The sequence below is a fragment of the Melitaea cinxia genome, chromosome 12 (assembly GCF_905220565.1).
Source record: "Melitaea cinxia chromosome 12, ilMelCinx1.1, whole genome shotgun sequence".
In the NCBI taxonomy this organism is placed as follows: domain Eukaryota; kingdom Metazoa; phylum Arthropoda; class Insecta; order Lepidoptera; family Nymphalidae; genus Melitaea; species Melitaea cinxia.
In genome coordinates this window covers 573,257-587,409 of record NC_059405.1, presented here as the reverse complement: position 1 = coordinate 587,409, position 14,153 = coordinate 573,257, and the positions used below count along the sequence as shown (strand labels likewise).

General features: G+C 32.8%; 3 protein-coding genes across 3 annotated transcripts; 1 reads left to right on the top strand and 2 right to left on the bottom strand.

The window, feature by feature from the left end:
* Positions 1–725: 725 nt before the first annotated feature.
* LOC123658613 lies at positions 726–2,179 on the bottom strand. The gene is made up of 3 exons (XM_045593982.1): positions 1,931–2,179; positions 1,566–1,616; positions 726–1,319 (listed from the first exon to the last, which is right to left on the bottom strand). Exons 1-3 carry the CDS (start codon positions 1,970–1,972, stop codon positions 726–728), a joined length of 687 nt encoding a protein of 228 aa, XP_045449938.1. The 5' UTR covers positions 1,973–2,179.
* A 1,889-nt stretch (positions 2,180–4,068) lies between these two features.
* LOC123658572 (superoxide dismutase [Cu-Zn]) lies at positions 4,069–10,874 on the top strand. Its single transcript, XM_045593948.1, has 4 exons — positions 4,069–4,372; positions 5,187–5,237; positions 8,315–8,485; positions 10,394–10,874. The coding sequence occupies exons 1-4, from the start codon at positions 4,307–4,309 to the stop codon at positions 10,568–10,570; spliced, it is 465 nt and encodes a 154-aa protein (XP_045449904.1). The 5' UTR covers positions 4,069–4,306; the 3' UTR covers positions 10,571–10,874.
* Positions 10,875–12,326: 1,452 nt separating this feature from the next.
* Positions 12,327–13,569, bottom strand: LOC123658321 (ribonuclease P protein subunit p40-like). The gene has a single exon (XM_045593759.1). The coding sequence runs from the start codon at positions 13,349–13,351 to the stop codon at positions 12,329–12,331; it is 1,023 nt and encodes a 340-aa protein (XP_045449715.1). The 5' UTR covers positions 13,352–13,569; the 3' UTR covers positions 12,327–12,328.
* Between the last annotated feature and the right edge of the window lie 584 nt (positions 13,570–14,153).

Genomic DNA, 14,153 nt, shown 5'->3' with positions numbered 1-14,153 from the left:
CTCTGCCATGGCCGGCAGCGAGAGGTGCTGGGACGCCGTCCTCGAATACTGTGAGCGGGTGATGGCGCAGAAGGAGGCGGCGGAGCGGGTGAGGGAGGACACCACCGACCTCCCCCTCCACCGCAAAAGGACCGGGCGTCGGAGGCTGGCGCACGACAACCGCCTCCCTCCCTAGACGCTAGGCAGAGCAAAATCTGCCGGGTGGACGCGCGCGGTGTCCCCCGCGCGCCACCCCCTCCACGAGGACAGGAAAGGGCCTGACGAGGCACGCCGCCGGGGTTTGCAGAAGAATTCGGATTCCTGCGACCCCGGCACGGGCGACGAAGGTGGACACCGTTGGTTTTTAGTGTGTAGTCCGGCATTGCACCTACCGCCGGGAGCCCCACACTCTAGCTGCCGAGCTCGGCGGCGGGGTCAGTGCGTAAATGCATTTTCCAACATAAAAAAAAAGTAACAGCCGACTGTTATAAGTATTTTTTGTTGATAAACGTACATAGAAATAATGCATATATAAATGTAAATATTACATTACACCCAGACTCAGGCGGGAATTGAACCCGCAACCCGCAGAACAGAACGCAGGGCCACTACAAACTGCAAGAACGGGCTAGTCATAATAAAGAGGTTTCATTTTATTGTAAAGTTAAAATACTAAATAACGAACCTAATATCTAAATGAACACATATACTGATGGTAGCTCAGTACACAACATCGTTTCAAAGCATTACTCAGCTATCTGTATATTTATTGAAGACATAGTATTATCGTTTGTGTCGATGTCTATTTTCAATTCCCTTTCATCTTGCTTCACGCATTTCATTTCCTCCGGCTTCAAAAGCTTAAAACCGGACTTACCTTGAAGGGTCATTAAATTTTTAATCCATTTTTCGTTCTTGATAATTTTATTCGATTCAGATATCTCCATCAACTCCATATTGAGACATTTTATGTCTTCAACGTTTTTGTTGATCTCTATTTCGCTTACTTTCGAGTCCTTTTTGATTTTCTTTTTGTTTCTTTGTAAGTGAAACGAGCGAGGATCTAGCTGGCTTTCCTCGGATTCATATATCTTGTTCATTTTGTCTATTTCCGACCAGGCAGCAGTTGATATAACCGATCCAGTCGGCATAGGTGATGCTCGGGTGGGTTTTGTTTGTATGGAAACAACGTCGCTCATATCTTCGTCGTTATCAAGTTTTATAAACTGAAGCTCCTCGAAGCCGAATGGAAACTCACATTCCATGTTTTCACACATTAACATTTTCTCATTTAAGTTTATAAAGAAATATCTTATTTCCGAAGAACATAGAGGACATACCTAAGAAAAAGAATAAGTATATATATACTTTATTGCACTGTACAAAGAGAAGTTTAAATCACATTTACTAAAAAAGTTGGCAAGGATGCACTTAGCTCAATAAGAGATATCTACCAGTCTACCCAGATTGGTCAAAACCAATATTAGCGCAGGACACATATTTTTATTTTTACCATATAATAAAAACTATATAAGTACCTTCTCATATACAAATTCATTAAATTTGCATATTTTTAATCAACTTACCCTTGGACCTTCTTCAATAATATGTGTAGTTGTAACTTCAGAGGGAATTATCTGTAAATTAAAATGAAATTAATTATTTACCATCCTCAAATAATATCCTAGTACATTAAAAATTTACTACAAATGTTCAATAAACTTAAGCGGCTGTTGTACACCGATCTTTTACTTTATATAGATTGTATTATTATTTTGTACAGTAAAAAGTAAATACAATATTTTATTAGAACTTATTAATAATTTTAACCTACAATAATACTAGCGTACTATAATACACGGTGTATTAAACAATAATAATTCAAACTATTTAACGTAATTTAATCTTCGTGAATTGATAATTTATTTTAAAAAATGTAATATCAACATACCGAAGTTGTTGAGTTCGATGCAACAAAAATATTCTGCTCCATAATTTGTTTACATATAAAATTCTTATTGTTTTATCCCACATATACATTCAATATATATGCAATAAATTGGTAAAACAAATGAGCTTTAACCAATATTATCACAATAGGCACCAAATAGGCACTGCTGCGCAGGCGCGAAAATATATTTTTTTTTAATTTTTCATTTACAAATTAGGTAGGCGGACCACGGACAGACTTTGAAATTTTGACATATCAAAAATTTCATATTATTACGTTTCATTATAGGTAAAAATTACAAAAACTTACTTAAACTGTATTTACATTGTCTTTGTTAAAATTGTATTAAAATAATGTTAAGTACAAACTCAATATATTTTTTAAAAGTTTCAAATTTTATTCCTTGTAAATTGTAAGAGTATTTTTATAGAATAAATAATACCAGTGTAGCTTATAGTTTATTCTTTATGGAACACGATGGTAAATTAATGTTTATACACATAATGTTTGAATAACATGAATCATATTTTTTTGTTCAGCAACAAACGTTTTTGCGTTCTTTTTTATTTATATATATACAGACGTTGTTCTGCCCTTAAAACAGCTACCTACCAAATTTGATAATTTACATACTGATAGCAGCGCCACCTACCATAACCGATTGAGATAAAAACTACCCTGTGTCCCAAGTTGGACCAAATTGCAGATGCTTACAAAATTGGATACAAATTGGTTCAGTAGTTTCGGAGTTACATACAGTTAGTAGCGCCACTAGTAGCGCTACCTACCGGGTCCAATTGAGATAAAAACTGCCATATCTTCCAAGTCAGATTTAATTACAGATACTTACAAAATTTGATAAAAATTGGTTCAGTAGTTTCGGAGCTACATAAATTTTACAACATTTTCATTCTTAACGCCCACCCCCGCAATTCTCACTGGGGATGAGTTATCATAAAATCCGCTCATTGATCATTTCTACATCACATATAGGAGATTCCTACCAAATTTGGAGTCGATAGGAGCTATAGTTTAAAAACGGGAATTTTCCATTGTTAACGCCCCCGCAACCCACTCCTGTGTGTGGAATTTCTTAAAATCCGTTCTTAGTTGACCTCTACTTGGTGAAACGAATAATCTTACCTAATTTCAAGTCTCTACACCTTATGGTTTCAGAGATATCGTGATGAGTATAGGTGGAAATCTCTTATATATATATATATATATATATATGTAAAGAAAACACAACATTCATTTTATATTTTGTTACTTTTTTTTTAATTAGAACCTTTTTGTTTATTTTATTGTCAGGACAGAAAAATAAAACTTTGTTGTGATGACAGAATTATTTTTACATTAAGATTGTAAGGAAATTAGTTTAAATAAAGGCTTTAAATGTTGTTTTATAATAATAGTTATACTTTTTCTGTTCCTTTTAATAGAAATCCCAAAATAAAGACTATATTTGCGTTTCTCTAAAACAATATATATATATATATATATATATATATATATATAACTATTAAAATAATAATAATTATATATGTAATAATTAACCCCTTTAATCCCCCGCCCCCTTATACCTTAGGAGTATGAAAATAAATGTTGGCCGATTCTCAGACCACACGATATGCACACAAAATTTCAAAAAAATCGGTCTATCCGTTTCAGAGGAGTATTTTAACTAACAACGAGAATTATACATTTATACAAATAAATGTAAGTCTGTATGTCCTTTATAGAATTAGAACTACCTATGCATTAGATCATGTTATGATTTTTAGCAAAGTGTTTAGCAGGAGCTCACAAAGGTTTTTACGTTGGTACGACAATTTTTTTTTCATTTGTACACAAAACAATTTTTTGTTTAACATCTGAGAAAAAAGGTGCAAGCATCTATTGATGTTATTTTTCGAAATATTTGTAATGTTATTTTAATAATCCATTGGTTCACTTGCTGTAACATAATATATTTGATGTATTAAAGACTTCATTGATACAAAATATTGCTGGATGATAATTAAGTTTTTGGTGTGCATTTAAAAATATCCCTTTTTAAGTTTTTAAGGGAGTTTTGTGTTTCGTTTCACGTAATATCATTTGAGAATTGTAATTATTATTTTTCAGATTACTTCATTCATTTACATGTCAGAATCAGTGTTTTAATCTGTGTGAATATCGGAAGAAACCGGACGACGCACTTTACCTTTTATATTTTATTAAATTATAATAAATTATTGTCTTGTAGACTGTAGCGCCGTGAACATCAGTGATTGACGGGTTTTTGAAACTATCGCAATAATTTATATCCGCATTAGCTATATATTTGATTGATTGTCAATATTATAATCTTATTAGAACTCTAATTGCATAACAATGCCGGCCAAAGCAGTGTGTGTATTAAACGGTGATGTTAGCGGCACAGTTTTCTTCGACCAGAAGGTATTTTTTTTTAAATCATTATTTTTTTGTGGCATGTCATGATAACCTTGAGCGCTGACGTAGTTTGATAGGGTACGTGCAAAGGAAATTATGACTTGTTTATAGAAGAATGTATGTGATTATTGAAGTGCGGTTCTATATGTAGACATATTCTAGAAGCTACTTCAAGTTTGTATAGTTTTAAACTGGGTGTAATGTTTTTAAATTATCTTATTTTTCTCTCTTATTTTTTTATTAGATAGGGCAGATATTACGTAGATTGTTATATGTTATGATCGGATTAACTTTAATGAGGTAGAGCACAGCAGGAAATTTCCTGTTTAAGAAAATGGAGCAGCCCGATGGGGGTACTACCTCGACCTTACAGAAGATCACAGCTAAATAATACTGCTTTCAAGCAGTGTTATGTTCCTGTGGTGAGTAAGGTGACCAGAGCTCCGGCAGTAATTGAGAGTAGGGTAAGCAGCACGTTTGTAGGCCACAGGCCACAGTAATCTCTTAAAATTAGATAAGCCGTAGTCGTGTATATAAAAATAGGGTTTATGGATTTACTAACTATATTTTATGGAAGATTTTAATACAATTATAATAAAACAATGTTTTTTTTTTACAAATACTAAATACTGATTGCTGGTTCTTCTATGCAGAATATACATTCCGATTTGGTATATAGCCTTATTTTAGTTTTAATTAATTTTTAATTTGTAAAATGAGAATTCCAAGTTTTTGAAGAAAAAAGAAATTAAGCTGCTCTTAAAATTGTCAAGATAAATCAATAATAAGCTTATTAAAATTAATTATTCTTTTATTACAGGATGCTAATTCTCCAGTCATCGTTAGTGGAGAAGTCTCTGGCCTGTCAAAGGTTAATTATTGTTTTTTATTTTTCATAGTCTAATGCACACTAAAAATGATTTACATAGGAATGTAAAAATATGCTCAAGAGGACGTCTTATCACTATAACAAAAATCTCTTCTAGGCAAGTGTTGGTAGAAGATGGCTATAATAATGGTGTTTGCTTGTAAACGTAAAAAAAACCTTTTAAATTTACATTGAAAAGTAATACAATGTAGACAGTCAGAAAACCAGTAAATTAACTACACATTATTAGGGATAACTGAAAAAGTATTTTACAGAACTGATCAAATTTAAATGGCACCACTTGAGAAGGAACATCATTCGATTAAAAAATATATAATGAATGTAATTTTATATTTTCATATATAATTATTTTTTTCTGGGAAAAAAATATGTTATGCTATAACAGTTTGCTGTTATCTATAACACAAGCATTAAGTTGCTTACCTTTAGAACAGACAGTTAAGGATTTTTAAATTTATATTTAATTAAAGGTTAATAAAGACAGCTGCTTTTTAAATTTATATTTAATTAAAGGTTAATAAAGACAGCTGCAAGGAAAGATTGGAAGGAAAATTTATTGAATCATGCATATACATACACATACTTAATATATATTACTACGCATTGTATATTTATAATGACTTGCAACTATTACTTTTCTTGTAAATATTTATTTTATTCAACCCTAATATGAGTTAAGGGCCTGCTTCACCTATTGTGGATAATGCTATTTGACGTATGACAATACAAATAGACTGACAGCGGGAGGTGGAATAGGCTAGTAGGACGTTTCTCCTCAATAAATAAACTGCAACTTTAAATTTAATATATAAATGGGAATATAATATATACGATTATTTTAACTGAGGTAGAGCACACCAGAAAATTTCCTGCTCAAAATATGGAGCAGCCCGATTGGGGTAGTACCTCGACCTTACAGAAGACCACAGGCTAAATAATACTGCTTTTAAGCATTATTGTGTTCCTGTTCACCAACAGAGGTGACTTGAGGTGACCAGAGCTCCAGGGGGAGATTAGGAATAGGATCGGCAACACGCTTGCAATGCTTCTAGTGTTGCAGACGTCCATAAGCTATGGTAATCGCTTACCATCAGGTGAGCCATACGCTTATTTGCCGACCTAGTTATATACATATAAAAAAATTGCACTATCCACAATTGGTGAAACAGAACCCCAATGAAATTAAAATTACAAAATAAATAAATTAGTAATTACAAATATTCAGTATTATTAAAAAAAAAAAAAAAAAAAAACAATAATTTTATGTGTTGCGAAATAAAAGTAAACATAAATAAAATGTCTTGAAAGTATAATATTTAAAATGGAAGTAACGCTTAAATACAATTAAATAATGCTCCTGTTGTTTTTATAATATTGTGCAATAACAAAACATACCTATCTGATATAAGACTGGGTCAGATGACCTTGCTTTCGTGATAATGAAAAAATATTTAAGTGCTACTGTTAATATTGATCATTGTGTTATTTGTAAATAGTTATCTGTTATCAGTTCAGAAATACATACCTACATACAGTACAGTTCTTTATTTCAATTAGGGACCATCCATAAATTAGGTCACATGAATGTCACGATTTTTTTGACACATCCTTATAATTACAGATGGTCACATTTGTGAGACCTTACCTAGTGTGATGTCACATTTTTATTTTTATTTTACACCTATAAATTATTATTTAATAAATTGAAACATCGTTTTTAAGAATTTTTATATCCGTCAAAATTATTTTTCAATAACATAGCGTTCATTTCACTTTTTTTTTATTATAGGTATGAAAGTAAAAATTATTTCAATACCATCAATTATATCTATACTAATATAAAGCTGAAAAGTTTGTCTGTTTAATAGCACTAATCTAAGAGACTATTGGTTTGAATTGAAAATTCTTTGTTTCTCTCAGTCGATAGAGCAGTAAAACTACCATATACCCGGAAAACGCATAGCAATTTATTAAAAATATTCTTAAACTATATGTAATTTAGAAAACGAAACATTAGCATGTTTAAACATAGGGCAGCGCTATCTAGTTTTATTTTTTAGAACTATTCTAACAATTATAACTAAATAATATAATGATTTCCAAATTATACACTTTGTGTTAAATAACTTATTTACCGAGAAAGGCTAGTAGGCTATTTTTTTCTTCAAATTAACACGTGTGAAATCTAGAAGTTTTGAAACGTGATGTCAAACAATTTTTACTGCTCCCCACCCTTCATCTATTATATATCATCATCTATATATTCTATGTCACAATTTATGGATGGCCTCTTGCTATCGTCTACTCACGGTTTCGACCGCAGAAAACTAGGAAAATCATTTATATAATATATAGTAATAGTACTGACTACCGACCAAGCTCTCTTTCGCAACATTTCTCAATAATACTCCGAAAAAAAAAAATATTATAATAAATTTAAAATCACCATTTAGGTACAAGAAATAACAATTTGTTACATCGTTACTACTATAATTCATAAATTTAACCATTATTTTAATGAAACTTATTAATTTAATTAGGTTTTATTAAAACAAGTGGTTGCCCTGTGGTCGAAATTTGACCATAATTAATTTAAATAAAAAATTTGAACATTTCTAAGGTTCTGTTGTGAAAGACTATACTTCTATAATAATAAACAAAGGAGTATAATTATGTGTGTGTGTCAAATAAATGGTAGTGTGTGTGATGTTTTTTATTGATTTATTGTATTTTTTATGCATAATTTAAAAGAATATTAGTGTTTGCACTCCTCTATATAAGTTAGTCTGCGCAATATAGATAATTTCTTTTTTTGGTTTCAAGTGGTGAAAAATTCCTCAAATGCAAAATTATTATGTCAAAAGTAATTTTCCTACGTCTTTACAAATATAAAACTTAACCAAATTATTAATAATGTCGTCTAAAAGAGTTGCTCTCCTAGCGATAAGACCACCTTTTTACACTGCTCTTTATTTGTAATATGTTATTGGATTTGATTTTACAATGAAGAGTATAAATGAAATAAATAACAAATTAATTAATTAATTTTCACCATTCAGGGTTTGCACGGTTTCCACATCCATGAGTTTGGTGACAATACAAATGGATGCACATCGGCTGGTCCTCACTTCAACCCTTTGAAACAAGACCACGGAGCCCCCGACGCAGCAGTCAGACATGTTGGTGATCTCGGTAACATTGAAGCTACATCGGCTGGTGGTGTTACAAAGGTAATTTATTTGTTTTCTTCCAAGTGAATAATAGTTAAAAAATTCTTGTTTATTGTTTTTTTTTTAACCGACTTCCAAAAAAGGAGGAGGTTTTCAATTCGATTTTTGTTGGAAAGGAGATATCCCTAGTTTAGTACCATGATAAGGAAACCAGGATCTGATGATGGGATCCCAGAGAAATCGAGGGAAACTCTTGAAAATCCGCAATAACTTTTTACTGGGTGTACCGATTTTGATAATTCTTTTTTTGTTTGAAAGAAGATATTCCTAGTTTAGTACCATGATAAGGAAACCAGGATCTGATGATGGGATCTCAGAGAAATCGAGGGAAACTCTTGAAAATCCGCAATAACTTTTTACTGGGTGTACCGATTTTGATAATTTTTAATTTAATCGAAAGTTGATGTTTATCATGTGGTCACATATAAATTTCATTAAGATCTGATAACTACTTTTTGATTAATCCTTGATAACGCGTCGTTACTTGAGTATTTTTTCGTCGATCTACGTTGTATTACTCGTCTATGTAATTGAAGTCGGTTTTTTTCGTTTGCGAGCAAACACAATTATTTAAGTAAAACTTCTTTACGCACGCTTGACTTGATGATTAATGCATGATGAGAGCGTTACGAAAAGTGTGACCGAGCGAGGCGAACGGAGCTAGAGAGGGGTGTGAACACACATTTTCTTCCTCTCTTAGCCAGTACGTCTCGTGTATCTAAGACACAGTGCAGGTCTATTGCTAAAGAAGTTTTACTTCAGTCGTGTAGTACAATAGTTACAATCGATTTATGACGCTTTAGCACACTCAAACACTTTGTTTTAATTTTAATAATTCTGTTGTTAGGCATTCGGATAGTCAAGTGTAAAAATATATATATATTTTTTTTTACATAATACATCATGATAATAAAAATTATGAAAATTGATTAAACTTATTAACCAATAAGCCTTTAATAATAACAACTATAGTTAATCATATTAATATTTTATTTATTCTATAATATCTTGAGAATATTAAAAGGAATATATTGTTTTTGTTAACATTATGTTTAAAATGTTTCCTCGGTCACTAAATAAAATATTAATATTTATAGGGACATGCTATTTGCCCTTTAATGTATCACGAATGTCAATGCCAAAGAATTAATTAATTAAACAAAAGAATAATTATGTGTTACGCGCCTGACATTAAGTGTGCGTAAATAACTCAGAATAACTTATTAGTTGTAGTCTCAATTACTTTTGTCATTTATTTTAAAACCAAAAATGCTTACACAGTTTCGGGGAAGTCTGTAAAATCAGGTCACGTAAAATATTAGCATTTTGGATTCTTCTCTCCCCTTTTGAAGTTAAGGTACACTTTCAGCCGTCACCAAAAAAAATTATGACAAAGGGAATAATAATTGTTTGGTTGTAATAAATGGTTGGATTCAAACAAAAAAAAAAAAAAACCCGACTTCATTTACATGGACCAGTAATACAACGTAGGTAGATGAAAATATAGTCAAGTAAATACGCTTTATTAGAGATAGCTCAAAAAGTACTTGCCAGATCTTGATTAAATTGAAATGAGACCGTATGACAAGCACCCACCTTTTGATAAAAAAAAAAAAAAGAATTATCGAAATTGGTCCACAGAGCAAGAAGTTATGAGGTAACAGATATAAAAAAATACAGTCGAATTGAGAACCTCTTCTATTTTTGAAGTCGGCTAATATAATAAACTGCAAACATGCATTTCATTTGACCGTTGCCACTCTTTGGCATATCTCATTACCCTAAGCAAAGTAAAACTCCCTCCTTCTATTTGACAGCGTAATTGGCAAACTCCTAAACTTGGAATTTTAATTAATTAAAACGAAAATTTAAGTATGCGTGTTCTAATAACAAAACTTGGTTTTTCAGGTAAACATCCAAGACTCCCAAATCTCCCTAACGGGACCGAACAGTATCGTCGGACGTACGTTGGTAGTCCACGCTGACCCAGATGACCTCGGAGTAGGAGGTCATGAGCTTAGCAAGACCACAGGAAATGCTGGGGCCCGTATTGCTTGCGGTGTCATTGGACTAGCCAAAGCATAAATTTTTCATGTTTTTTTTTTTAAATACTGCCCCTTATTAATAAAAAAAATGTTAAGTGCTAATTCTCTTGCAGATATTAGCTTATAAAAATAATATATCTCGTCTCTGAGAAATAAGTAAAATGATTTAATCATTTAAATGTAGTGTTAACAAAGTCTATTCCAAACTTTGCATATTCTGTGCATTCCGGACGTGTAACAGTAAATAGTTATTATGTTGGTCTAGTTTGTATCCGGTGCAGGGAATGTTGGTATTAGAAATATCAGTCTGCAGCTTGGTTATTCAGTAAATACTTATATTTGAATTTGCTTTTTATTTAAATCGTTGTTTCCCAAACTTTTTTGTCCCATCTTTAAAATTATATTACTTTGATCACCACTTCTTCTTTAGAGACTATGGCTCCATCAGCTTTTCGCCGATGATTTTGCCTATGGCAAGTGCTTAAAGTGAATTATATTATAAAAGTCCGGAGACAGCCAGTTTTTGACAGTACATCAGTGGGTTAATCGGCGGTTGATTGAAGTGGTTATTCAATTCCTTCTGGCCAATTATAGTTTTATATCATTGATTTTAATAAACTTAGAGTAGACAACACAAAAAGAAATTTGCCGCGTTGGCGCAACGGTTATAGCCATGGATTGTACCTGTTGCGCTGGCGGTTGCGGGTTCGATCCCCGCACATGCCAAACATTTGTATTGGCCATACAGGTGTTTGCCGTGGTCTGGGTGTTTATGCAGTCCTTGTGGGTCTCCCCACCGTGCCTCGGAGAACACGTTAAGCCGTCGGTCCCGGTTGTTATCATGTACACCTGATAGCGATCGTTACTCATAGTAGGGAATATATCCGCCAACCCGCATTGGAGCAGCGTGGTGGATTAAGCTCTGATCCTTCTCCTACATGGGGAAAAAGGCCTATGCCCAGTAGTGGGATATTACAGGCTGAAGCGTGTGTACGATCACCAAATTACAGCAATTGTAAATATCGACAATTCTAAGGACATCAATACATCGTAGGTGTACGAAAGTTTTATAAAGAGTATATATTGATAATTGCTAATCTCATAAAGCAGTTTTAATAAAATTTCTATGTTTAATAATCTCATAGTATTCGTAAAAATTACTTTTGAGTCGTGTTTTTCACAGAAAAACAGAAAATACCTAAGTCGGTTAAGTATTCTGTGGAGATTTTGATATACAAGTTTTCGACTTCTAACTATGTTCCTTGAAATGGGGTTCTGTTATAGGTGTAATAGATTGCATTCCTCGTGAAAAAAAAATCCAATACCATTTTTAAATTTGACTTTAAATAGATGAGCAAGGTAGGTTATTTTTATCATATTTTGACACTGTCTAAATCTTCTGCAATAGACGGACTAAGGCCAATGATGATGATGATGAATGATTTTTATCCAGTGGAAAGGGATTTATAACACCTATCCTATGGAAAAAATCTCATAAAACATGGACATATGCAGGCCAAACTCTCATACCGAGTTATGAGAGCATAAGAGATTTTGTAGACTCTGTTTGAAGAAACGTACTTAGTAGTCGATCACTATATATCATTTTTATTAAATAAACAATGATAGTATTAACGTTTTAAAAAAAATCCTGTACTGGAATTTTAAATTTATATCAAGTATTACACTTCAATTTTAGTTTTTTATAATGTTCAATTCATCAGACTTAGAGATTTATAAATAATTTTATATAAATTTAATAAGATGTTCTATTGAAATAAATAAAAAAAGACAAATTTTATGAATACTTTAATTGTCCTATTGAAAATAATGTACAACCATCTTTACAAAAGAAAATATTAGAAGAACAGTTATGCGCTTGAAACATTTTGGGACTACTCGGGCTCCATTGCCACAAACTATTTTCCATACTCTGTATGCTAATCGACGCCCAATAGTTTTCTAAATCTCGAGAAACCACATAATCAGATAGAGATTTACACACATTTGATAATATGTTGGGTGTTAAGAATCCTTTGATGATGAGTAATGATATCCGTGATGATTGTAAAGGCGCTGAGCATTCTGGTTCACAGTATAAGCTTACATAGCCCTCTGTAGGACGTAAATCCCCCTCGTGTGCCAACATCCCGACCCATTCTACCATTTCCTCAATATCGGTGTCCACTAATGTCGGTATTGATTTGATATCTGGCGTTACTTTCTTTACTTCAAGGCTGTGGCATGTGACTTCTAAATTTATGTCACATAAATACTTTGCAATTGAAGATGGACAAACGGTATCTGTATCTGGCTCCCAAGAGATGTAAAAACTGAATGTATGAAGTTTTCTTAAAGCTTTTCTAGTTTTCTCATAGTTTTTTAAATTAATTAAGTCAATTTTAACTTCATAATAGTTGTGAGGGCACTTTCGTCCTTCTAAGCCTAATGTCTGATATATCGGCTCCAGTAAATGTAAGGTTAGTATCCCGTTCGGAGTTACTGCGGCGCAGTTGTGTACTATGCAGTTTGTGTCCGATGTTAAACAGTAAAGCTTACCCGCTTTGACGAAATTATGAATGAAAATCGGGTCCAAAAATTCATCCAAAGAACAATTGTTTACTTTATAATAATCACTATCTTCTAGTAGAATGTCAGATATATGTTGAGGCGTATGTAATTCATCTGGACAAGTTATGATTGCACTTTTATAAAAGCTGTTTAATTCTACATTCTCTGTAACAGCTTCTAAATTAATACGTTTCTTGTACGACGTTATCACTTTGGGGGATGGGAAATTCCATACTTCGGGACAAAGCATTTTTACGTTTTAAGTAATATTATAACATGGAAACAAAATTACTTTTTATGTATTAATTTCAATATCAATGTTATGACAAAAACCAATCTCAAACACCGCATTGACAAATGTCAATAGTCAACTGAAAACAAGTGCGTTCCACTAAAGACGCAAAAAGCCATCGACCACGACCGCCAAAATTCCTGTTCCACTAACGTAAAAAACGCCACGGGCATTTTACTTGTAGGCGAATTTTATAAGTGAAACGCATATTTGGGCGCTATCAGGTATTAGCTGTGTACTCGCAATATGGTGGCATCATGAAAGCATGCAGTTGTGAGGGTTTTGAATAAATATTTCGCATGGATTGGTCTAAAATTTATTTCAACATGGATTGCTGAATTTATCGTTGCGTTTTTGCTGAATCGGTTGAGAGATAATATGCATAATTTGAAATTTGATATTGACAGTTGTTTTTATTTAATTCCCGCCATGTTTTTGATTTGTATAGTTGATATTTTGTAGGCAAAGCGGGCGCGATGTGGTCGCGGACAGTGACGTCATCTGTGACGTCGAGCGATCGCTCACGCCGACCGGTGGAACGATAGAATGTTGCTGTCGCTTAGTGGAGCGCGGCCACCAAAGTATCTATCCGCTATCAACAATTGACAGTAATCAGTCAATTTGCTTCAAACTAAAAAATCGATTTAATGGAACTTTTTTCTCTCGGATGCCATCACCGGCCGCAAGTAAATCTAATCTTTTGGTTTTTGAAATTGTTTAAAAACAGCTAACTATTAAATTACTACTAGATTAGATAATT